Below are 26,944 nucleotides of genomic sequence, written 5' to 3' on the forward strand. Positions count from 1 at the left end.
CACAAGCCTGTAATCCCAGCTACTCAGGAGGCTAAGGCAGAAGAATTGCTTGAACCCAGGAGGCAGAGGTTGCAGTGAGCCGATATTGCGCCATTGCACTCCAGCCTGAGTGACAGAGTGAGACTCCATCTCAAAATAATAATAATAATAATTAATTAATAAATATAAAAATCAGTTGTTACTTTCCTTTTCTAAATACAATCATCTCTCAGTATCCTCAGGGGATTAATATCCAGGATTGATTCTTGGATACCAAAACCCATGGATGCTCAAGTCCCATATAAAATGGCAGAGAATTTGCTATAACCTACACACATCTCCCTGTATACTTTAAATCATCTCTAAATTGGCCAGGCGCGGTGGCTCAAGCTTGTAATCCCAGCATTTTGGGAGGCCAAGACGGGCGGATCACGAGGTCAGGAGATCAAGACCATCCTGGCTAACAAGGTGAAACTCCGTCTCTACTAAAAAAATACAAAAAAAAACTAGCTGGGCGAGGTGGCGGGCGCCTGCAGTCCCAGCTACTCCGGAGGCTGAGGCAGGAGAATGGCGTGAACCCGGGAGGCGGAGCTTGCAGTGAGCTGAGATCCGGCCACTGCACTCCAGCCTGGGCGACAGAGCGAGACTCCATCTCAAAAAAAAAAAAAAAAAATCTCTAAATTACTTATACCTAATACAACGTAAATGCTATGTTATACTATGTTTTATATAGTATATATGTTATAGTATATATATAGTATAGTGTATATGTAGTATATATAGTGTATATATAGTATATATAATATAGTATATATGTTATACCATATTTTAAATTTTATATTTTTTTACTGTTATATTGTTATATTTGATTGCTTTTTTCAAATATTTTTGATGCACTTGGAGTTGAATCCACAGATGCAGAACCTGTGAATATAGAGGGCCAACTGTATTACCATTCTCAACCCCATCTGGAAGCTGGAAGTAAAATTTTCCTCAAATAGTGAATGAACCACTCAATTCTACCACTTTTCACTTTGTTATTTAGAAAGCAGAGTTAAGAATTTTTAGACTATAAATCCAAATTCTCATTTTTAATTTAAATTTCATTTATTTCACAAAGTGTTAATACTTTTATAGGATTCGAAACACAAAAGGTACCAAGAAAGTTAAAGACTAAAGAGTCTACCTAAAAGTCCTTCATCCCCCACCCCCAGCTTCCCCATATCATTCCTATCAACCAATATGTTCAGTTTTTGTGAAACCTTGTAATATTTATGCCACATACATGTATACTATATGCAGTTATATGTGCCCCTGTAGAAGGAAATCCTATGTTGCTCTCCCAGTGCTCCCACACAGATCAAGTCTCCTGAAGATCAAATCTAGCAAGATAGAAAAATGGAGAATTCTAATTCTAGGCATGTTTCCTTTTCTCTAGGAGCCATCTGCTTCCATTCAAAGAGAAATAAAACATATCTGTGATATTGCAAAATATATATTTGGTCCCCAGCCCCGTTTCCTGGCATACAACTCTTGATATCCTTACAATCTCCACCAAACTGATGTCTTGTGTAAGCTAATGTGCTCACTGATAGCTGGCGAATAGCTTTGGGATGAGGCCTGGTACTAAAAGACCAAGGCATGATTAGAGGGTTAGGACTTTCAGCTCCAACCCTCAATCTCTGAGGAGGAGAGAGGGGCTGAAGGTTACTTGGTCACCAATGGCCAATGGTTTAATCAATCATATCTACACAACAAAGTCTCCATAAAACCCCAAAGAGACAGAGCTTGAAGAGTTTCCAGATAGCAAAATGCACAGAAGTTCCTGGAGGGTGGCACGCCAGGGGAGGGCATGGAAGCTCCACGCCCCTTCCCATGTGCCCTGCCCTATGCATCTTTTCATCTGTATCCTTTGCAATACCCTTTGTAATAAACCAATAAATGTAAATAATTGTTTCCCTGAGTTCTGTGAGCCACTCTAGAGAAATAGCCAAGCCCGATGAGGGGCTTGTTGGAGCCATGAGAACCCAAATTTATAGCTGTTCAGACAGAAGCATGGGAGCTTCTATCCTATGTGACTGGCATCTCAGGTAGGGGGCAGTCTTGGGGACTTGGCCTTCAACATGCAGGATCTGATACTATCTTCAGGTAGGTACCCACAGAATTGAATGACAGGACACCCCGTTGATGTCAGCTACAGAGTTGGTATGTGGAGAAGACTCCTCAAACATCTGGTCGCAGAAGTATTCTATGCTTTGTGGGAACAGAGGAAAAATAATTTTTGTTTTTTCTACACACTATCTTCTCTTCTCCAGAGTCAAATGCTTATATTTAGGGATAGAGGCCTTCCTCTTCTGCTCTTACATTCCACAGTAAAAGATAAGCACTTCCTTTTCAGAGGGGAAGAGTAAGTGTGTCAGCTCCTATATAAACTCGGATATTAATAATGTTGAAGTTCTCCTTCAAACCTTGCTATGTATAGGAATAAGCATCTGACTCTTGCCTTGTCATTCTGCAGAGAACTAGCTATGAAGATAGCACTATCATGCTACTCTGGCTGCTGTTATTGCTGTAAGGTCAGTTCTCTAATTCAGAAGTCTTCTATGTGTGTATAACATACATATATATATATAAAACACAGACACACAAGTAGGGTAACAACTCAGACTCTTCAGAGTTTAGGACTTAACACCCCCTCTCCTATGTAAAAAGTATTATGCTATGCCCTAACCGTTTGATGTATTTCACTTACTATATCCTGCAAAATCAATGTGAGAAAATTTTAATAGACTGACATGTCACTATATTTTAAATCAATGTTTCAGCAATATTGTAAATATCCTATCAAAAAAGGTACATAATTGACGATAATGGTCCAAAAATATATGTTTCAAATATTGACAATTAGTATAAAGATCATCCTAAGTTTATACTTGTTATTCTATCTCAGATTTCACTAACTTAATTTTTTCTTCAATTCTATGTTCTGAAAATAACAAATTATCTAAAACGTTGATCTTTTCTGTTGACGAAGTAGCAAAGTTCAAGTATAACTGTAGGTCACTGGTCCAGAGTAACACATTCTAAATAAGGAACAATTCAAATGCTTTGGGATAAAAGTAATAGCATGGGTTACACATTTTTAAAAAGCAAGCCAAATAAAATAACATATATTCTGTAATGCAAGCTTTTAGTTCATAAACAAGTATTTTGAGAACAATCCAAACATCTGTAAATATTTCTTATTATTAGGCTAAGTAGTGGATTTAGATAAAAAATAATGCAGTAGGTAAAATTAATATATTTTCATATGTATGTCAATGAATTTTTGTAAATGGAGGCAATCCCAGGAAATTTTGACTTGCCTGTTTACTAATAAAATGTAAATGTAGAATTATAGATGATATATATACAGCTCTTATGTACGTATCTAATAGTAGATAACAGTATCTTAGAAAAAAGGCAAGAATATAAACAAAAAATTGCTTAGTAATAAGTTACAATAATAATATCCTTAATATAAGAGAAATACTATTTTGCTGATTATTAATAAGTATAATAGGTGTAACTAGTTCATTTTTCAATTTATAATAAAATCCATAAGGTTGAAAGACACAAAATTAGTATGTAGAAATCCATCTTTCATATACTGGTATATATATTATACCAAGGTATATATATGTGTGTATTTATATATAATATCTATTATTATAATACCTACTATATAAATTATTACATACATATTACNTATTATATATAATACCTATATATGTATTTGTGTATATATACATATACATATATATACATATATATGTAATACCTAGGTATATATATGTGTATATATATTATACCTCTTATATAATAGATAAAATGTATATTTTTGTATATATTATATAAGAACATATCAGTATATGTCTGTATATGTGTGTGTGTCTGTGTATTAGAAAAAAAGAGTTGCAAAGTGCTGGGATTACAGGCCTAAGCCACCGCGCCTGGCCAGTTCAAATCTATTTTTATGAATAGTATGCAACTGTAAGAGTACAACAGAGAAAAAAACTGCTAGCCAGGAACTGGGTATTTCAAACTGATGGTTTTACCATACAAAAGAAAGAAGATAGGTTGTTCTTCATGGCAATTTGCAAGGTACAGCTATGAGACAGCATACTTTTTGGTATAGTTCTTGAACACTGTAAATATTCCTGGGAACTTTTTTTTTTTTTGAGACGGAGTCTCCCTTTGTCACCCAGGCTGGAGTGCAGTGGCACGATCTCGGCTCACTGCAAGCTCCTCCTCCCGGGTTCACGCCATTCTCCCGCCTCAGCCTCCCGAGTAGCTGGGACTATAGGCGCCCGCCACCACACCCGGCTAACTTTTTTTTGTATTCACCATGTTTGCCAGGATGGTCTCGATCTCCTGACCTCGTGATCCACCCGCCTCGGCCTCCCAAAATGCTGGGATTACAGGCATGAGCCACTGCGCCCGGCCCGAAATTTTATAAAATACTGTATTACATAAGTCATTTTCTCACATTTTAAACAAAAATGAGGATGTTGTCTCTTTGGAATTCTGCTTCCTTGACATTTATTTTTTTCTCTCAGTTTCTTAAGTGGTGTTATTGCCCTAGGATGCTCCCTGGCTGACCTATATGTTGACAACACCTGGATGTACACTGCTCCAGGGCTCAAATTCCTATATATGCCTAACTGAGGCATGATGGACATTCCACTTGCTAAAGTAGACTCATATTCTGTAAATTTGCTCTTCTTCCTTGCCTATTTCAGATAGTGATCAGACTAGATCTGGGTAGCACGAGGTAGGAGAGAAGAAGAGATCAAGAATTAACAAGTTTGTAGTTCTACTATTACCAAATTAACCATTACCAAGTCCAGCTAATTTCCCCTCCTAGGCATTAAAAAGAAAAACCCCCTTTTGCTGTATCTATTCTACCTCCCTAGATTATACAATGGTCACAGAATGGTTTATACACGTGCTCAAACCCCATAGACGTATCTCACATCCACCAGAAAGATCTCTCAAATACTAATCTGATCACATCACTTGCCTGCCTACAGCTCTTTGCTGGGCAATCAGGTGTTAAAGTGGTCAATCAGAACAACAACAAGCCAAACTAAAAGTAATAATCAAGGTTTCACTTACTTAGGAAGGTGCAAACAAGATGCAAAAAAGAGAGGTGCTGGCTCAACAATGTTACATTTTTTATCCCTTGGGATGACCACAGGCAAGGGTCAGGTGGATGCAGTGCAGGCAGTGCAGACACAAGGACTCATCTCATCCCAAGGAGTCCCAAACAATAGGCCCCACTTCTTTATGGACCCCTGGACTTGAGGGAACAAAAGGGGTGTGGGTAGGAGTGGAAAGGCCCTGACTCAAAGATAAGAAAAGCACCTTAGCCAAGGGCTCTGATAAGGAGGCCTCAAAATGGAGGCAGTGGAGCTAGGAATGCAGATGTACATATAAGCATAGGGGCCTAAAGGATTAGGAGAGGAATGGGCCTATGTCCTTGACCTCAATTTTCTCTAGAAAACTGCAATGTACTGCTTGTGTGCCAAGTGTGGTATGGTGAGGGCAGCTTGCCCCCTGTGAGGTTTGACAGGCATAGCCTTGGAATATTGCATATGATCAGGCCTGAAAGATCACATAAGGATGTTGGCCTAGAGCTGGACTCCTCACTTTTCAGTGGCTACCCAAAAGCCTAAACTTATACAAAGGGAAAACAAAAATTCCCTTCCTCTGACCCCATGTCTACTCTTCTACTCTTATCTCCTGCTTCACATTTTACACTCTGGCAAAACCACCACCTTGTCCCAACTACTTCTAACCTCTATGACAAGCTTGTCCAACCTGTGGTGGCTCATGGGCCACATGCAGCCCAGTACAGCTTTGAATATGGCCCAACACAAATTTGTAAACTTTTTTTAAACATTATGAGATGTTTTTGCAAATATTTTTAAGCTTGTTGGCTATCATTAGTGTATTTTATGTGCGGACCAAGACAATTCTTCCAGTGCAGCCCAGGGAAGCCAAAAAAAAAAGATTGAACATGGCTGTTCTATGCCTTTGTCACAAAGTTCCTCTTGCTTTTCCCATCTTCCCCTTTTTCACCAAGTACTTATCCTTTAACACTCATCCCAACTGCCACTTCCTTCAGGAAGCCTACCTAATAAATATCCACCCTCATTCTAGACATGAGTAACTATTCCCTTCTCTGTGGATCCATTAGCCCTTATGCATACATACTTCTACTATGTTCCTTACTTATCACATATTAATAATAGATCCTGTTTCTGTATCTGTCTGTGCAACACTAGATTCCTAGAGAACAGAAGCCATACCCTATTCTGCTTTTTATAGCCAATGTCTGACAAGTGTCTGGCACACAGCAGGAACATGGGGAATAACCTATTTGTGGAATTCGTGTTCTATAAATCAGCATTAGTACAGCACTTAGAACAGGACACTACTAAAGGAGGATTGAATGAGCTGAGCCTCAAGGGGTAACCAGTTTAGATAACACAGTCCTCAGTGCTGACAGCCTCTCCATATCTAGGGCCAGCTGTTTCAAAACCACCTTGTCATCAAGTTGTTCAATGTGGATATGCCACTCCAGGATTTGGTGTCAAATGTGGATTCATACTTTATGAAAAGACTTTTTTTTCTGTTTCTTCACCCTCATTTCTGGGTCATCAGGTATCCACTGGAAAAACAGCTGCTAACTAGTAAGCTTCCTGAGAACAAATGTCATATCTATTATTTGGACTTCTTGCTAAGCTTCATAGAACTCCCACCATCAAGATGGCTACCCCTCTGTCCCAGGAAAGGGATTCCAAGGAATTCCTTCCTCAAAAGACCATCTTCACTCATTACAATTGGTTCCTTAGTCTACAAATATCAGGGCCCGGCCGGGCACAGTGGCTCAAGCCTGTAATCCCAGCACTTTGGGAGGCTGAGACGGGCGGATCACGAGGTCAGGAGATCGAGACCACCCTGGCTAACATGGTGAAACCCCGTCTCTACTAAAAAATACAAAAAACTAGCCGGGCGAGGTGGCGGGCGCCTGTAGCCCCAGCTACTCGGGAGGCTGAGGCAGGAGAATGGCTTAAACCCGGGAGGCGGAGCTTGCAGTGAGCTGAGATCTGGCCACTGCACTCCAGCCTGGGCGACAGAGCGAGACTCCGTCTCAAAAAAAAAAAAAAAAAATATCAGGGCCCATGGTTGTCAGGAATTTCTAAAGGCCTTTTGTTAACATATTATTGGGACTGGAACATTTGTAAAGTGATAAGCACAACTTTTCACCTGTAAGTTTTGAATTTCCACGAGTTAAACTACCAATTTTTGTAGGTAAGAGAGGAAGAGGAGACCCAAGGAGAAAAAGACAGTTAATGTCAGCAAAGGTCTTAGTGGACAACAGGTTTATAACATTAAATTGGAAAAGTTCATGTAAACCTGTGTCCTTAACAAGCCATATTTTCTAGCTATGTTACTGAAGAGAATATCAGACTTAATTCAGGGGAAGATTCCAAGAATGGACCCCAGATAGACCTAAATACCAGGCATGGAGATTCCAGGCCAGAAAACTTAAACTTTCTCTCTCAGTAAACACTGAGGTATGTGCTGGGACAAACTCTTTCCATACTAACTGGGCAGGCACAGAGCTAGAGAATCCAGAAAGAAATCCAGCTGGGATAAGAAGAAAGCCAGGTACTTAAAATATCCCCGTGAGAATAACAAAGATGAGTGGCGCATGCCTATGGTCCCAGCTACTCAGGAGGCTGAGGTGGGAGGATCGCTTGAGCCTGGGAGGTGGAGGTTGCAGTAAGCCAAGATCATGCCACTGCACTCCAGCCTGGGTGACAGAGTAAGACTCTATCTCAAAACAACAACAACAAAAAGATGAGGTTCCTACCTAGTACTATGGTCTAAATGTTTGTGTCTCCCCAAAATTCATATGTTGAAATTCTAAATGCCAATGTGATGATATTAGGAGGTCATAAGGGCAGAGCCCTCATGAACGAGATTAGTGCCCTAATAAAAGAGACCCTGAGAGAGCTCCTTTATCCCTTTCATCATGTGAGGACACAGGGAAAAGATGACCAGCTATAAACTAGGGGCCCTGACCCAACACCAAATCTGCCAGTACTTTCATCTTGGACCTCCCAGATTCCAGAACTGTGAAAAACAAGTTTCTGTTGTTTATAAGCCACCCAGTCTATGGTATTTTGTTACAGCAGCCTGAACAGACTGATATCTGGCAAAATCCTCACTCCACCAGTTGGACCTCACTTGATATGGTTTTGTTGAGTCATTTCCTACTCTTACAAAAGTATCTCCATGTTTCTGTATACCTTGCCATTAAAAAAAATTTTAGATCCTTGATGTGGGAAGATAGATTAGTAATTTGTGTTAAATTGTTGCCTACAAATATAATGTTAAAATCCTGAAATATTTTAATTGTGGTTATTTAAAATAAAATCAATAAATAAGTAACAAGTAAACAAATGAATAGGTAGCCCCTGTACTTACAAGAGAACATGGGCGACAATAGCATTCACATCAAACAAGGTGTCAGTAGGGAATTCTCTAAGCAGTACGTTGCCCCTATAAAAAGTTTTAAAACATAGTAATATTTAAAAACACAAAAATATTTCCTTAGAATTCAATTTACTTGTGTATCAAATACATTAGCTTATAAGGTCTTTGATGTTACAGGCTGTGTCTTATCCACATACCTACCAGAGTCCTGGCACATAATACAACGTTCTCAAAAAATATATTAACTTTGAAAAGCCTAGGCTCTGGACCTGGCAAAAAGGCTAGAAAAAAAAATGAGTCCAAACAAGGATTCCTACCAATCTCCCCAACTCACAGTCAACACACACATACACATAAATTCCCCAAATTGGGCTGAGAAGAAGGCAAGAAAGAAAAAAGTGTCCTCAGAAGGTCCCTGATAAAACAGGACCTCTCCCCACTTCTTCAGCCAAATCCCAAGGATTTGAGAAACCTCAGGTAGATGAAACCCAAGTGCAGAGAGATTGGCAGATCTCTCAAAAATAAAGTACATTTATTTCACACCCAAATGTGGACCTGACATATCTATCCAGAACACTAACTTTGGTACGCACTTGCTTACCAGGCATTTGTTGTAGGAGTTTACACAAGAGCCTCACAAAACTCCCTTGTGAGGTAGGTATTACTCTCTGTTTTATAAATAAGGAAGTTAAAGTACAGAGAGGTTAGGTAACAAATCTATCACTTGGACTTTTGGTTAAGTTTTACATGATCCCCCCCACATATAACTTTATTCTAGCTCAGTGATATTTTACATATTTAAATATTCTAGAAGTATAGCTTTATATTTGTCCAGCACACTCACGAAAATAGCTTACTTGAATAAATATGCTTTCATCAAATCCTTTTCTTTTCCACAGTATCTTGATATTTCTTCTTTGACACAATTAACCTTTAAAAGAGTATACTTAAGTTTTAGCATATATATCAAAAGGTCAAGTTTCTTGGTTGGGAAAACAAGAAGGAGAATTAAACATTACAGCTTGTTTCAGATCAAATTTTATACTTTACTTTTTTTTTCTAATTTGTATACTATAATTATTCACATATTCAAGTGCATGAGATAACCCAGAGAAAGGCACTATTTCTGAATTCAGTCTCATGGAACAAGTAGGTGGCAACCAGGTAGAAAAGGAAGGACACATTTAAGGCAAGACAAAAAGTATGAGCAAAAGCTAGGAAGCAAAAAAGTGAGTGCTAACTTGGGATGACGAAAGCATCTCAGCAGGTGGAACACAGAGATAGCACATACTGCTGGTTTCCCACCCAAAATCCATCCTTCCCTTTTGTTTACTAACAGAACTTTGCTAAAAGCAAGTGTTTCATTAACAGGCTTTCTCAGCCTCCCCAACAGCCTGCAATGGCTAAATGGTATTAGGAGGAGTCACTGGGTTGGAACTCCTAAAACGCTCTTAAAAGCGGGCTGATACTTTTGCTCTTTTCCCTCCTTCTTGACCAAAAATAGATAAGACAGCTGGAGTACCAACAGCAATCATGGACCATAAGGCATCTTTAAAGAAGCTACTTGCTAAGGATGGCGCAACAGAAAGAATGAACTAAGTCAATGATGATGTCAGAGCAGCCATAGCAGCCCTGGATAGCTTATAATCTGAACTCTAAGTGAAAAATATATATAACAACAATCTTGGCAACAACATGAAGATAAACAGAAGGCAAAAGAACACAAATACAAGGAGAGTTTAAAATAGTATCACATTAGTATAGGTCAAGGATGACTTGGACCAGAAGTAAAGCCAAAAAGGACAGAAGACATTCAAAAGACTTTTTACAAATACAATACATAAAACCAGGGAGAAGACTGAGCGTGTACATGGAGACTGGGATACAGGAGAGGAAAGATAAAGAAAAGAGCAAAGGGGTTTCTAAATGGGGCAAATGGGTAGCCACCAAGGTTAACTAACCAAAACTAAGATTAGAAGAATAGTTATTTTGTTTCACATTTGGTAAGGTTTTGTTTCTTTTAAGAGGGGTTTTCCTGTTGTTCAATTTAATTTTAATAGGATTTGAGGAAGAAGAGTAACAACTGGAGAAGCAACATTTGTTTAAAAAGGTACAAAACAGGAACCGATACTAAAAAATTAGAAATAGAGAATCAGAATTAAAGTCGGAGTATAGCCATAACCAAAAAGTAAATTTTAATACATGTAATTTAAAATTTTTTTAAGTTACAGCATAAGGATGGTTGGTATTATGACAATAGATGTATCCATTCATTCATCAATTCAAAATATATCTGAACGTCTACCATGTCAGTCACTGTTCTAGTCATTTAGGGTACAGGTAAGTTCCAAATAAAAATATTCAGCTTTAGAACAATATAAAACAGAGACAACTTAAAAACTAATTAATATGTCATGTTAAGTGCTATAAATAAAAAAAAAATTACAAGGTGATAGTATGTGATAGGGCATTTTAGAGAGGAAATCAAGGAAGGCTTCTCTGAAAAGGTGACATTTGCACAAAGAACTGAAGAAATGGAGTAATGCATACAAATACACAAGTCAGTAAAAGAGATGAGTTCTAAGCAGAGGGGAAAATATCTGCAAAGGCCCTGTGGTAACAGTACCTCCAGCAGGTTCAACTAACAGAAAGATGACCACTATATTAAGAACGAACTGAACAAAGTGGTGGGTCAGAAAATGAGATCAGCGACAAAGCCAGTGTCAACCATACTCAAAAGTTTCCATTTGATCATAATTGCAATGAAAGGACTTTCACAGCATGGTAGTGATGTATCCTGACACATCTGGCTACATATGGAGAAAAGTCTGTCACAGGACAAAGTGAAGGAAGAAAGGCCAGTTATTAGGAGGCTATTGTGGTTTCCCCAATGAGATGGCAGGAAGAAGTAAAAATGAAGGTACAGGAAGTGGTCAGATTTGAAAAGTTCTCATAGTAGAACCAAGTAGTAGATGGATTACTTATCAGAGAAAGAAAAGTCAAGGATGACAGAGCTTTTTGTTTAAAATCTACTTTGATACACTAGATTTCTTCTGGTTATCACTGTATAATATATCTTTTTTCCCCTTCATTCACTTCGAAGATTTCTGAAGCCTTTATTTTGGGTGCATTTCTAAATAGCATTGGTTAGGGAAACAAGAAGGAGAATTAAACATTACAGCTTGTTTCAGGTCAAATTTTGTACTTTACGCTTTTTTCTGATTTGTATGCTATCATTGCTCACATATTCAAGTGCATTAGATAACCCAGAGAAAGGCACTATTTCTGAATTCAATCTTATGGAACAAGTAGGTGGTAACCAGGTAGAAAAGGAAGGACACATTTAAAGCAAGACACACAGCTCTAAATAGCATACAGCTTTCTTGGGTTATTGTATCCAGCTTGACATTCATTGTCTTGACTAGAATATGTAGTCCATTTATATTTTAGCATTTTCTTCATCCTACCTCTTGCAATCTTAACTTCTGAAAACAATCTTAAATGCTGCTTTTTGTGAAATCTTTCCCAATACCATCTGTGACTTTCCACCTCAAAAGTCAAATATGGGCTTTCTTTCCTTTAAACTTCAATAGGCTAGGCATGGTGGCTCACGCCTGTAATCCCAGCACTTTGGGAGGCTGAGGCAGGAAGATCACCTGAAGTCAGGAGTTCGAGACCAGCCTGACTAATATGGTGAAACCCCATTTCTACTAAAACTACAAAAATTAGCCAGGCATGGTGGCATGTGCCTGTAATCCCAACTACTTGGGAAACTGAGACAGGTGAATTGCTTGAACCCAGGAGGAGGAGGTTGTAGTGAGCCAAGATCACGCCACTGCACTACAGCCTGGGTGACAGAGCGAGACTCTGTCTCAAAAAAAAGAAAAAAAAACTTCTATGGCACTTTATTTGTATCTCTCCTATTACAATGATCATAGTTATTCTATTTAATAACTAGCATTCTATTCCAGTGACTATATGCATAGTTATTTAGTGACAGTCTACCAGTTACTAAACAGTATGATTATCCCTTTTCAGTTTCCTACCAACCTACTACTTCATTTCTAAGTTTCAATTTAAAATTTTATTCAGAGATCCTTGGGGATGATTGCCATTATCACTCTAGAGTGAAATCAGTTGTTCAAAGTTAATTGCGATCTCTACACATACAGAATTGACACATTTATTTTTTAAGGTATACAGCCAATGTTGGTTAATGTTTCTATGCTGCCTGCCCTGGGAACTCTAGCTGCAGAGACCAAGAGCGACAATAGCTATCTCTTAGAAGAGGAAGAGGAACTAAGAAAAAATGTACTCAGAAAGTCAGGTAGACATTAACCTGAAAGAATTTAGTATCACTGGGTTACCCCTTGTTCAGGTGTCTGATGTATAAATTCTAAGTTTAAATTAAATAAAAGGCTTACATATCTATGTAATCCATGATGCATGTGGAAATTTTCTATAATACTCTATAGCAAGTTTGAACATTTTTTGAGAAAAAAATTAAATATGTAATGTTGAGTTGTTATAAGTTTGTTCTAAAAATAAATGCGAAAAAGTGAAACATAAACCAGTATAAAGAGTTATAAGAATAGAAAAAAAAACTATTCAATTACCTCCATTTTAAATGTTACTGCAGTTTGTGTAATAAAAATTTAAAAAGAGTTGAATTCTGGCTATTATGAAATATTCATTAGGCAAAACAAAACAGAACAAAAACCTAACTGTAGGTTTGAGAAATGATACCACAGGCCCAACAGAATGGTTTACAACATAAAGTTAAATTCTAAGCTAAAATTTTAAACAGCTTTTGTCCCCTCTATATGTAGTATGTTATACAATAATCTGAAACTATCATTCTGTGCTTCTGTTTATTCTTATGGAAAAAATATATTTCCACTTTGGAAAAAGATATGAAACGGAAGTATTTTAAGATATTCAGTCTTAAGCCATAAAGTTGTAAGATGTTTGTCACTAATATTTTAGTAACATAAATATCTTTCTACCTTGGCAACTGAAATTCCATAGTCCTGCAAAGGTCTAACAGCCTCATTCAGTTCTTCAAGAAACACAGATGTTCTTGGGGAATCTAAAATAATAAATGTTTCATGAATGTTTATGAATTGCCCCTTAAAATGAATTTTAAAATCTGCAAACACAGAATAATTTGTCCAACTAGCATACAACAAATAATTAATTAAACATATCTCATTACATATTTTCACACCCTTATTTTACTATTGCCTCATTATTCTTACTTCTAATGTTTTTATCATGATGTATTTTAACTTTGCAAATGGACCTTAAACACTTACTAAAACAAGAATACGATGTTTCGTTTAAACCTAACATTTGGCATTTTCCTCCAAATTTAATACCATATATACAACACACATGTACACATACAAAACTTTCCAAATGATTTTAAAATACCATTTTGAATCACAATTATAATAAGGGAGCCAACAGAAATGTGCACTCACTTCACTTATTAATTCCAAGAATAGTATTTTTAAGACATGAAGACTTGGACTATCAAAAAATTATTAGTCGTGTTCAATAGTTATATTAGTTAATTCAGTATAATTAACAATACAGCTAAAGCAGGGTATTAAAGTATTACATTTAAAGTTTTAAAAAACTTAAAATACATGCTAAAAACATGAGAAAGTATTCTTTCAGATGTTATGTTAGTAGCTAATTCTTACCTTGTATTTACTATGAACTAAGCACATAAGTAAAATCATTTAATCCTCACAACAAACTTATAAAGTACTGTTTCTTGTGAACAGATAATGAAAGAAAAACACAGAGAAGCTAAGTGACTTAACCAAGGTCACACCACAGGCCAAGTGGCAGGAGCCGGATTCAAACCCAGTTAGGATTATACTAACAGCTGTATAGCACATATTATTAATCTTAACAGTAATCTCCCACTGAGCTTATTGATTAAATAGCAATAAAAGCATCACAAGAATCATATTAGAATTTTAAAAATACTTACCAGCTTGACAAAAATAAGCTAAAGAGGCTTTTCCTGGTTGCAATGTACTAAAATATTTCTGAGGACTCAGTTCTAGTAAAGAGTCTACTGTTGGCATGTAAAAACTGCACATTATGACAAAAGAGATCCCAACTCTAAAGACATTGAAGCCAGAAGACATCATGAGCTGCAGCTGCATATGAGTGGAAGATTTTGACTGCTTTTTCACTGCTGTGTTCTGTTTCCTAAGACAACACCTGGCACAGAGAAGGTATTCAACGAGGGTTTGTTGAACAAATTTGTTGGAGTAAAATCTGCAAAAAGAAAGTTGTCATTAGTCACATCATTTGATTTTGCTAGTACTTTATCATAAAAATTTGAGGGGGGACAATATGTAACAACACTGACTTGATAATACTATTGATTTTTGATACTTACAAAAGATATCAAAGCTATCTAGAAAATGCTTAATTTAGTAGAGTAGTTAAGCTAATTGTCATTTTCAAGGGTTCTAAAATTAATTCTCAAACATTAATCAACTCATTTTAATTGAGTATTTTGTTTTATCTATAGTTGATTATGAGAAATAATCAAATAATTATTTAATACCATTTAGATGGGAGTCAGACATCCAAAATATGCCTAATATGTTTACTTTTACTTTAAATCCCATAGAAGAAACCTATTAAAACAATGGAAGAACATTCCTTCTAACTATACATAATTTGTAATGCCTAACCCTTAGATTTCTCTATACTGCTTAAAAATTTAAATATCTTTTTCAACTCATACTTTAATTCAACTCTATGTTCTGAAATCAAATTTGTCCTAGACATCCTCCTCTTATCTTCTTTCTTGGTGTACTTACTTCCATGCTGTCCTTTGTATCTGCTGTTAATTTTTGTTTTCTATTTTGCTACTTTCAAATTTTTCTTGAACAACTTCAGGAAGTTTTCTACTGATGATCTATGTTATCTACATTTAAAAGAAGAAAGTTTAGAAAGAATAGTATAATATAAAAACAGCCACAGCTATAGGTGAAAATTTTGTGTTAGAATTTTTAAAATTTCAAACAGGACCCATCTCTTTCAAATGTAAGCTCACTATCTCAAAATAGGCAACAGGAGGCCGGGCGCGGTGGCTCAAGCCTGTAATCCCAGCACTTTGGGAGGCCGAGATGGGCAGATCACGAGGTCAGGAGATCGAGATCATCCTGGCTAACATGGTAAAACCCCGTCTCTACTAAAAAATACAAAAAACTGGCCGGGCGAGGTGGCGGGCGCCTGTAGTCCCAGCTACTTGGGAGGCTGAGGCAGGAGAATGGCATAAACCCGGGAGGCGGAGCTTGCAGTGAGCTGAGATCTGGCCACTGCACTTCAGCCTGGGCAACAGAGCGAGACTCTGTCTCANGGAAAAAACAGCAAAAGATTATTTCTATATACTCCTAAAGGTAGAATTTTTCAGCAAAGAAAAAAATGATAAAGAATTTGAAATGTATGAAAAATCATATTCAATTGAGTATTTCTTCTGCTCATTCAATATTATCAATAAGCACATAATATCTCTCCCTAATAAGCCGGTGTTCCTCAAAAAAAAAATGAAGCAATTACTCAATTGGTTATTTCCTAATAATTCTGTTCATCAGAGATAGTATGTATCAGTGAAAAAATTTGCCATCAATTTTTAATGAGTCAAGAGTTCAAAAACTCAAAGTAAAATGACAAGCAAGAACTATAAGAGGTATATAAAAATGTAACTTTAATGACATAATTAAGGGATATCATTGACATTAAAATTGATTATACATTATAACCATTTTAAACCAGCCTATTTTAAAGATACTTTATATTAATAGAGATGTTTTAAAATAGGTCATCCGGCCGGGCGCGGTGGCTCAAGCCTGTAATCCCAGCACTTTGGGAGGCCGAGACGGGCGGATCACGAGGTCAGGAGATCGAGACCATCCTGTGGAACACAGTGAAACCCCGTCTCTACTAAAAAAATACAAAAAACTAGCCAGGCGAGGTGGCAGGCGCCTGTAGTCCCAGCTACTCGGGAGGCTGAGGCAGGAGAATGGCGTAAACCCGGGAGGCGGAGCTTGCAGTGAGCTGAGATCCGGCCACTGCACTCCAGCCTGGGCGACAGAGCGAGACTCCGTCTCAAAAAAAAAAAAAAAAAAAAAAAAAAGGTCATCCACTATTTTCTTCATATTCTGGAGAAAATGAATGCATTTCTGAGGCTAAGGGAATAACTATGTAACGTTCATTACTGGATATGAAATAACTATAACCTAATTAAATCATATAACACGAAAAGCACAGATGAAAGATCTGAGTATAGAATATCATCTTTCCTGGCCTCTAGGTTATAATTTAACTATTTTAACACTAAATTGGACACCAGTGTTAACACATTACTCTTTTCCCCTAGAATGTATTTTGTAGCACAAAAGGTCTAACCAGACAGCCAATGCTTAAATATTTTCCTGTATCTTCTATCTCGTTGGACAAACCAGATCATATATGTGAAAGTACTGTGCTTTTAATCAGTTAGAGACATTGGTGGTGTTCTAACATATGTTTAGAGTTAGGAACTCAGTAGTAATCTCTGTAGTTTGTTCCATCTATGGTAAGATTTGATTATTTTAAAAATTACTTAAAGCAAAGAATACCACATGGTCAGCTAGAAGTAGAATTTATGTCTTCATAATGAAATAAATACTGAATAATGATTTAAGCAAAACCATAACAACTGTTGAGAGAAAGGGAAGAAAGAAAATAAGGAGACATGCAGCTAGGGTAGGAAAAGAAATGAAAAGAGAACTAAATTTTCAACTTTCACAAAACCAAAACCAAGTTTACTGAAAATAGGAAGGTCAAATCACAAGCATTCTTATACACCAGTAACAGACAAGCAGAGAGCCAAATCAGGAATGAACTTCCATTCACAATGCTTCAAGAAGAATAGGAAATAGCCTAGGAATCCAGCTTACAAGGGATGAAAGGACCTTTCAAGGAGAACATACAAACCCACTGGCTCAGTGAAATACAAGAGGAACACAACAAATGGAAGAAACAATATCATGCTCATGGATAGGAACGAATCAATCATCGGTGAAAATGGCCAATACTCACCCAAGGTTATTTACTTAGATTCAATGCCGCATCCCCCATCAAGCTACCAATGAGATTTTCTTCACAGAATTGGAAAAAAACTGCTTTAAGTTCATATGGAAAAACCAAAAAAAAGAGAGGCCCCGCATTGCCCAAGACAATCCTAAGTCCAAAGGACAAGAGACTGGGGCGTCACGCTACCGATCTTCAAAATATAACTACAAGGCTACAGTAAACCAAAACAGCATGGTACTGGTACCAAAACAGAGCATATAGAACCAAGTGGAACAGACAACAGACGTCCTTCGAGAAATAATACACGCACATCATCACAGCCAGTCCTGAGTCTTTGGACAAAACTGGCAGAGGAACAAGAAATGGGGAAAGGATTCCCTATTTAATAAATGGTGCTGGAACGGAAAATTGGCTAGACATAAGTAGAAAGCTGAGACTGGATCCTTTCCTTACCCTTATACATACGAAGATTAGATTCAGATGGGAATTAGAGACTTAAATGTTATGACTAATATCCCATAAAACCCTAGAAGAAAATCGTAGGTACTGTACCCATGCGCGAGGGACATAGGGCATGGGCCAAGGACTTCATGTCTAAAACACCCAAAACGCAACGGCAGCAAAAGCAAAATTGACAAGGGATCAATTAAAATAAAGAGTTTTGCACAGCAAAAGAAACTACCATCCAGAGTGAACAGCAACCTACAGAATGGGAGAAAATTTTGCAACCTACTCATACTGACCAAAGGGCCTATATCCCACGGAAGTCTACAAAGAACTCAAACAAATATTACAAGAAAAAAACAAACAACTCCCATCAAAAAGTGGGCAAAGGAATCATTGGATAGCAGACATTTCTCAAAAGAAGATATTCCATCCAGCCCAACAGACAACATGAAAAAAATGCTCATCATGCACTACGCTCGCCATATGCAAGAGGAAATGCAAAATCGAAAACCACAAATGAGATACCAGTCTCACACAGTTAGAATGGCAATCATTAAGAAGTCAGGAAAACAAGCAGGTGTTGGAGAGGATGTGGAGAAATACCGGAACACTTTTACCCCTGGTTGGTGGCGATTGTAAACTACCGTTAAACACATCTATGGGAAAAACAGTAAATGGCAACGGCTTCCTCAAGGATCTAGACAGAATGTACCATATGACACGCACAGCCATACCAGCTACTGGGTATATACCAAAGGATTATAAAATTATTCTACTACAAAGACACATCGTACACTATGTTTTAGTTGCGGCACTATTCACAACTAGCTAAAGACTTGGAATCAACCCAACATGATCTCATCTGTGAACAGATCAGGAATGTAAGAAAAACCTGGGGCGACAATATACACCATGGACATACTATGCACGTCCATAAAAAAGGATGGTTATGCGTCCTTTGTAGGAGGACATGGAGCAGCTGGAAACCAATCATATCTTAGCAACTTTCCACAAGACAGAAAACCAAACAACCCATGATCTCAACTCATACAGGTAGGGAAACTGGACAATGCAGATCACTTTTTGGACCTACGGGAAGGAGGAAACACTCACACGGTAATGGGGCTAATCATGGGGGCCAGACGGGGGAAGGAGGGAGGGAATTGCATTGGGGAGTTATACATGATAAAAATGAAGATGGAATTGAAATCGAGGGTGCTGAACGAGTTGAATGGGTGCAAGCACAAACAGCCCAAACATGGCATAAGTATACATTATGAACAACCTTCTGCCCCACAGTGCTATGGCACCAATGTACTAACTACACAGGTGATAATTTAAAAAAAAAAAAAAAAACAAGAAAAATAGAGGAAGGGTGCCCCAATCGAGTGAGCAGTTAAAAGTAATTGGCTCTAAGGAAGAAGAAATGGGGGCAAAGGAGTTGGGGAAGGATATCTACCTTGTAGGGCCATGGAAGAGTGAACATTTCACATGCATGGAAAATAAAACGCATTTGCTCAGAGACATGCCGTCCTCATATAAAGATCTTAACTAAAGGCAAGAGGATGTGGGTGGAGAAAGAGAATATCAGCAAGAGCACAGTGAAAACAAAGATACAAAAGGTATTCGGTGACTTTTTTTTTTTTTTAACCTCCAGTAATTAGAAAAGAGAATGAAAAACAATACTTGGCCAGCCACAGTGGCTCACGCTTATAATCCTGGCGCTTTGGGAGGCCGAGGCAGGAAGATCACTTGAACCCAGGAGTTCAAGAGTAGCCTAGACAATATAGAGACCCTGTCTCTATTAAAAGTAAGAAAAAAAAATTTGTCATGCATGGTGGCACACACCTGTAGTCCCAGCTACTCGGGAAGCTAAGATGGGAGGATCGTGATTGAGGCTGCAGTGAGCCATGATCACGCCACTGCACTCCAGCCTGGGTTAAAGAGGAAGATCCTGTCTAAAAAACAAAACAAAAACAACAATAACAACAACAAAAATTAATACCACAAAAATCTAGGTATCAAAACGAAGTGATGAGTACCTTTGGAGAAATGTGGCCGTATTATCTTGGTGTGACAGTTCATTAATATAGTTCTAGTTCTCCTTGCAGTTACTGATTACACTTAAGCTCCCTCCACCCCCCACCTCTGGGGAAGTTAGTTAAGACCACCAGATGACTTACTGTGGCCAAAAAATGTGAGCAAAAGTGACATCTTCTCTTTCGGGCAACAGTTTTGGCAGCTAGTGTTAATAAGGCCAGGCTTTACTGTCTTCTGTTGCAGTCAAGAGAAATGCCCGAATGGTGTCTATTCTGTAAGCATAAGCATAACAGAGAACCCCCAGCTAATGTGTAATAAGCATGTGACAGAGGAAGAAATAAACCTTGTTTTGTCACTGAGATGGCAGGGGTTATTATGGCAGCATAAACCATTTTCTCTTAATCTGTATATAAACTAGAAGTGAGATGCCACCTTGACAAAAACTCCAAAACACTGGGTTAGGGGCCAAGCAGCATAGAAACTGTTCTAGGCCTACTCAAGAAAACATTTATCAGAGACTGGAGCTCAGCAAGTGACCCACGTTAACAAGTTTGATAAAACTGTCACTACAATAGTTTGGAGGTGACATGTACCTGATTAACTTATAATGAATATGTACCTAGGTTCCTGTGGCTAATGAACTTATTTATAGCCCTAAAAGAAGAGGTTGGAAGACAGATTAGTACTGTGTAATGGTTGCTATTGGTGGTGTTTAACCAGGTATTAAAAGAAAAATACTCAGAGAAGAACTGCCATCCAAAAGACTAGATGTTCAAAACTTAAAACAATCCTTAGGCGCCCACCGGAACATGGTCACAAAGCAAACTGACAAAACTGCTCAGACACAGAAAGAGGCCAAACGCTCCAATTTCAGATGTGGCCAAGAATAATAAAAATAGAAGAACCTCACACAGGGCAAAGCCAAGGACCATGGAGAACTATGCTGTAGGGCATGTGAAGAGTAAGAACGATTTGTTACTGGTCTAAAATAATGACATAAATACAGAAATGGAGTGTAAATGTTTAGAACATTTTATAGCAATTTCACACAGTAATTTTATGTTTATTGAATCTAGTAATTTTAAAATTGGGCTTGTAATTTGATATTCTTTATTTCATTTTTCCTGTAATTCATTTCTATTGTGTTAGACAGGAGTGTTGTTGTTGTTTCAACTGGCCTAGAGAACTCAGTGAACAGAACTAGAGCCCTAGCAACATTTGCCCAGAGAGATTTCAATTGTAGATTGCTACAATCTAGAATCTGGTGTGTTTTCCATTCCTCCTCTCTCCAAACAGGAACACTTACAGTTCTCTCTCCCAACACTGTCTTACGTATTCAACAGGGGCTGGCAGACAGATAACTTCTATCTAAACCAGTAAAGAGATGACCACTGCTGGACATTACTCAGGGATCCTGAACTTTAGGCTTCATGTAGTTAAGATGGTAATTTTGAATTACCTCCACCAGGAAAAGCCAAGGAAGAACTACATGTACAAAGGAAAGCATTTGTTGACAAGAGAGAATGTTCAAATGTTTCTAGATCTCTGCATGTTAAAATTATACCTCTCACTTCCTTGAGTTAGGTATGGCCATGACTTGGCCAATGAAATGTGCAAGGTGACATGTACCTCTGGAAGCTTTTAAGAGTCAGTACACGTGTGCAATGAATCACAACACACTTTCCCTCTGCCATGATCACTGATAACACTCAAAATTAGGCCTTCTCTGTCAGCCCAAGTCCCAGAAAGAGAACACCACAGGGAAAAGCTCCCAGCTGATCCAATATAAAATAAACTATTATGTGACGGTTACTACGGGACTGAATGAAGGGGGAACGAAGGCAGAAATGAAAATAAAAACAAAATAATCTGTTTTAAAGAAGGGGTCAGGAGGCTCCTTGCTTCTAGTGAATAAGGGCCTTGAGCTTCCACAACCCTTCATATTTATTGGGTAGCAAGAACAGGGAGCAGCAGGTAAAGGTTGGTCAGCTGCTTGATTTATCACAGGTTCACATGATCACTAACAGGCTTCAGATGTTCCTGCAGATAATCACAAGAAGCACTGCGCCTGGGGCGTGACTGGCCTCAGCATTCCTTCTGGGCGGCAGACGCAGTTTGTCAGTTTGCCAACAACCTGCTTCATGAGAACAGTTTGCTGTTCGCTCATATAGCCTCCAGTGGTATATTGAGTTGGTCACGACCCCCATTCTTTCTACTTCCAACACTATTAGGCTGGACGTGGTGGCTCACACCTGTAATCCCAGCACTTTGGGAGGCTGAGACAGGTGGATCACCTGAGGTCAGGAGTTCGAGACTAGTCTGGCCAACATGGTGAAACCCTACTAAAAAGTACAAAATAATTAGCCAGGCGTGGTGGCTGGTGCCTGTAATCCCAACTACTCAGGAGGCTGAGGCAGGAGAATCGCTTAAACCCAGGAGGGGGAGGTTGCCGTGAGCCGAGATTGTACCATTGCACTCCAGCCTGGGCAACAAGAGTGAAACTCCATCTCAGGAAGAAAACAAAATAAACTATTATTTTAAACTCCTAATGTTTCGGGGTTGTTTCCATAGTATAACCCAGTCTAGCACTATTAATAGACCTGGTCTTACTAACGGGTAAAAGGATTATGACTTGAACATAAGATGACTCTTTAAAATGCAATTTGACTATTATTACAACAGATGCGAATACTAAGAGACAGGAAAAGTCACAGGTAAATGTTTTCCATAGCATGTTTGCCAATACTACAGATATGCCTCCCAACTACATGTAGACTTTGACCCTTTGGGCTGGAAGAGGCCCTCAGTTCTTCAGTATGATGGTCCTGCTAGCATGGATCACAGTTGGCATGTAAGATGTAACTTTTGTCTCATCCCCAAATTCTAAAGAAGTGTGTTTGCACAGCTCATTTAAATAATAGAAAGAATGAGTGACATGTAACTAAAGACTAATACAAGAGGGTAACTGCACTGTAAGAATGGCTCCGTGAGACAATCGTAGAAAAAGGGCTAAAGCGTGCACATAAAATGTTAAAGGCGATAAAAGTGTGCTTTGTTCAGCAACCGAATATTAAGCTCCAAAGGACATCAAGGAGGAAGTACTTCAAGAGAAACGCTAGTCTTCTTGTTAGTAAGGAGACAGTTTAAGGATTTGCCTTTGTGTTCCTAAGGCAGGTAGAACAGCTGGTAGCCCTTGTTAGCCCCACCAATCCCATTTTGGTATAGGGTACCGTATGCAATAGCAATTGACAAACAGTTCTGCTGGGTTTTTTGTTGTTGTTGTTGTTGTTGTTGTTGTTTTTGAGACAGAGTCTTGCTCTGTCACCCAGGCTGAAGTGTAGAGGTGCAATCTCCACTCACTGCAAGCTCCGCCTCCCCAGTTCATGCCATTCTCCGGTCTCAGCCTCCCCAGTAGCTGGGAGCACAGGCGCCCAACACCACGCCCGGCTAATTTTTTGTATTTTTAGTTGGGACAAGGTTTCACCGTGTTAGCTAGGATGGTCTTGATCTCCTGACCTCATGATCTGCCCGCCTCGGCCTCCCAAAGTGCTGGGATTACAGGCGTGAGCCACCGCGCCCGACCCAAACAGTTCTGCTTTTAAATGGTTGAAAGACTACTATGCTAGGGTCATCTGTCCTCTCAGAACAATAATATTAAATCTTTATGCATTTGGACACATTTAAATTTTAGAATAACTGACACCAAGCTTTTCTAGTAAACCCTTGGTTAGTTCCCTCTTTATAGGCCTAATGTTCCCTCATGATTAACCATAAAATTAATGGCTTTCCCTCTCAGAAAAGAAGGAAATTAACAACTATAACTATTAAATAAATTGTATCAACATCTGTGGCCATCATACTCAGGAAAAAGACACACTTCCTATTTTGCAACAAATGGAGCATATAATGCTTACAAAGTTCGTGCCTAAGAACATTCTGTCTGAAGTCAGCTTGCTTAGTTTAATGCTGCTACTGGAGAACAGAACCTGCTCACTGAACCAGCCTCAAATAAAATGTTGATTAGATCTCAACAGTTTATCATTTCAGACCCAAGGAGGCAATAAAAGGGGTCAACATCTCTCCCCTTTAGAGCCTTTCCAAAGCAGTTGGGAGAAAAATCCTCTACCTGCACCCTCACCCCCCAACTCTATATACACACTCCCATCCCCCAAAAAAGAAGAAAGGAGGAGGCTATCCAGACTTGCTTTTACTGACACACAGCAGGTGGCAGGTAAGTCTCACAGACAAAGACCTAAAATTAGTATAGGTACCATCCAGATGTTTACTATCACTTTGAGCAGAGAATATAGGAGAAAAACACTTCTATAGTAAAAGTCTATTGATGACTTGAAATGTGCACATTAATGATTATGGAAGATGCAAATAGGCCATGGCAGAGAATATGCGGTGCCCCTGATTTTGACAAGTGCCTAAAACCACACAACTCTGATTTTATGCTTAAATGCTTAAGCACATTACTGCAATCAATTACATCACTGCTGTCATGAGCATCCTGTCTCCTATTTGAAGAGAATTGTGTCCTGCCCTAATCACATTCTCTAAAAACACATGAGATGAAGTTCTTACATTCCAGTAAACAAAATCCTACTCCAAAGCATAGATGTTGGATTAGGCCTGTTAACTTCTTAGAGCAAGCGGTACCCTCTCACACACTGCACTCTCTACCTGCTCAACTGAACGTTTCATCTGAGGGATGTCTAGGTTAACAGTGCCGGGCCTGTACATCTACTACAGTGTGTCAGCAAACCTTTAAGGAACTCGAACCACACTAGTATCTGGTACCTGGAAAAACGACTGTCCCAGACTCTACAACATAGACTTTAAAGTTCCCTGTGGAATACTTAGCTAGGAAAAAAAGAGAGCAACACTCTTCTTGGGCAAAGCATACGACAAAGGCCAGCCTGGACAATACAGTGAAACCCCGTCTCTCCCCCCAAAAAAAAAATCAGCCGGGCATATGGCGACAGTACCTGTAGTCCCATCTACTTGGGAGGCTGAGGTGGGAGGATTGCTTGTGCCCAGGAGGTAGAGGTTTGCAGTGAACTGTCACTACAGCCTGGGTGACAGAGCGAGACCCTGCATGAAAAAAGAAAAAAAAAAGCATAGGACAAAGGATGGTGAGGTAAGAAAAGCTGGGTCTTGGTTGCTCCAATAAACGTGGCAATGTCTTTCACAAGGATACTGAATTCGTAATGTGCTGTATATCCTAAAGAAAACAAATTATTTCCTCTTAATTTTGCACTACTTGCTAATTTTATTCCCAAATAGGAAAAAAAAAAAAAAGTCAATAACTATGTGCCGGCCTAATACACATTAGTCGATGTGATTATTCCTCGCTTCTTTACAGCAGTAACATAGCATGTATTTTCTCTCTCAGCCCCAGGAATAGCGCCACCATCTACCATACACAGGTCCAAAGGCTTCAATGCATGTGGAATTTAAACAGTACAGAATATTCTACTTCCTCTCCAGGCAATCATCAGACTTACAAATCTGTTTCTGCCTTTTTCCCAAAACTTAAGCCCAGAGCATCTTCCCAAATTCTAAGTTTGAAAGAACGAGCTTCCCCCTGCTCACAGATCGCTTCAACATCCATCTGACACGACTATTACTCCTCCTTAAGAGACATATCCCTTGGGAGGGAAGTGTCTTTCACTGAAGAGCTCCGGTTCTCCCCGTTGCCCCTTTCCATCCCCTTGACCCACAAAGGGCTCCGGTGTTTCCCGCCGTTCATGCAGCGAAAACAGAAGGTAAAACGCCCTCAGGAGGCTCCAGGTGAGGCCCTTCGGTGACCCAGAGGCGGGTGTCCTAAGTCAGACTCCGGAGCTCTGCAGTGCAGCTCTGGCTACAGAAAGCTGCTTCGTCTGAATCCCCGGGTCTGCAGGCAGAGCCCACAGCCTGAAGGACCGGCGCTGCCACCTACCTGCCCGGGACCTGCGGGCGGGGACCAGGGCCGTTCCTGAGGCCGCGCAGCCAACAGTTCCCGCCGCCACGCGACGGAGTAGGAGGCAGAAGGCCAGGCCGTGCCAGACTAGCCGGGTAGCCTGGAATCACTTTGCCAACCTGCGAAGGTGTAGCACCGCTCCCTCCCAGCCTGCGGCCGCCACCGACTCGACAAAGTCGGCCTCCTGGACAAAAAAACAACCTGGGAAGCACCTCCTTCTCCTCGTGCTGCCTACGTGAGGCACTCTCTAACCAATGGGAAGCGCGGTGGGCGGAGCGAGAGTGACAGACGATTACAGAGTCCTCCCGCCGGCGCGAACGGGCGGTGCAGTAGCAGATCCAATCAGCAGCGTGGGTGGGAAGTACAGGGGAGGGAGAAAGTAGGGAAATTAAGCCCCCAATCAGATCTCGGGGCCCTCGAGCGACGGGTACAGCGGCCCGTGGCCTTCCGAGCACGGCGCTCAGGGGGCGTGCCTGGCCGGGCCAATCGGCGCGAGCCCACAGTGCGGAGCGAGCGCCTCAAATGCTCGGGTTTCTCAGCTGATTGTCTCCAGCCGAGAGTTGTTTTTTGCAGCTACGGAGCCGAGCCGCAGCAGGAGGAGCCGAGACCCCCGAGGGGTGGGGGGAAAGAGGAGGCGGGGTCGGGGGGAGCAGCGACTGCTCTGCGCGGGACTCTGGGTCCCGTCACGGCGCTTCCTGGGGTTAGAGGCTGGGGTGGGGGGGGGGTTGGGGGGCAGTCCTCCCCTTCGACGGCGGCTCCGAGTCCAGCCCCTTCCTTCCCGCGCTCGCTCGCCCGGCCCCAGCCCCTCATGAGGGTGTCCGTGCCGGGTCCGGCGGCCGCTGCGGCCCCCGC

The 26,944-nt window shown here is 39.8% G+C and overlaps 2 protein-coding genes across 2 annotated transcripts in view; one reads left to right on the forward strand and one right to left on the reverse strand.

Annotated features, from left to right (window-relative positions):
• The window catches only part of TXNDC16 (thioredoxin domain containing 16), a 118,813-nt gene extending 92,472 nt beyond the window's left edge, over positions 1 to 26,341 (reverse strand). Inside the window, exons 1-6 of the mRNA XM_017849457.1 lie at positions 26,072 to 26,341; positions 15,381 to 15,487; positions 14,534 to 14,826; positions 13,536 to 13,618; positions 9,387 to 9,460; positions 8,521 to 8,595 (exon numbers count right to left, since the gene is read on the reverse strand). Coding sequence (XP_017704946.1) covers positions 8,521 to 8,595; positions 9,387 to 9,460; positions 13,536 to 13,618; positions 14,534 to 14,711 — 410 coding nt within the window. The 5' untranslated portion in view covers positions 14,712 to 14,826; positions 15,381 to 15,487; positions 26,072 to 26,341. The remainder of the gene's footprint in view (positions 1 to 8,520; positions 8,596 to 9,386; positions 9,461 to 13,535; positions 13,619 to 14,533; positions 14,827 to 15,380; positions 15,488 to 26,071) is intronic.
• GPR137C (G protein-coupled receptor 137C) overlaps positions 25,881 to 26,944 on the forward strand; it is an 89,164-nt gene continuing 88,100 nt past the window's right edge. Inside the window, exons 1-3 of the mRNA XM_017849458.1 lie at positions 25,881 to 25,923; positions 26,033 to 26,149; positions 26,242 to 26,792. Of these exons, the coding sequence (XP_017704947.1) occupies positions 25,881 to 25,923; positions 26,033 to 26,149; positions 26,242 to 26,792 (711 nt within the window). The remainder of the gene's footprint in view (positions 25,924 to 26,032; positions 26,150 to 26,241; positions 26,793 to 26,944) is intronic.

This window comes from Rhinopithecus bieti, unplaced genomic scaffold (assembly GCF_001698545.2).
Source record: "Rhinopithecus bieti isolate Rb0 unplaced genomic scaffold, ASM169854v2 scaffold_29928, whole genome shotgun sequence".
Classification (NCBI taxonomy): domain Eukaryota; kingdom Metazoa; phylum Chordata; class Mammalia; order Primates; family Cercopithecidae; genus Rhinopithecus; species Rhinopithecus bieti.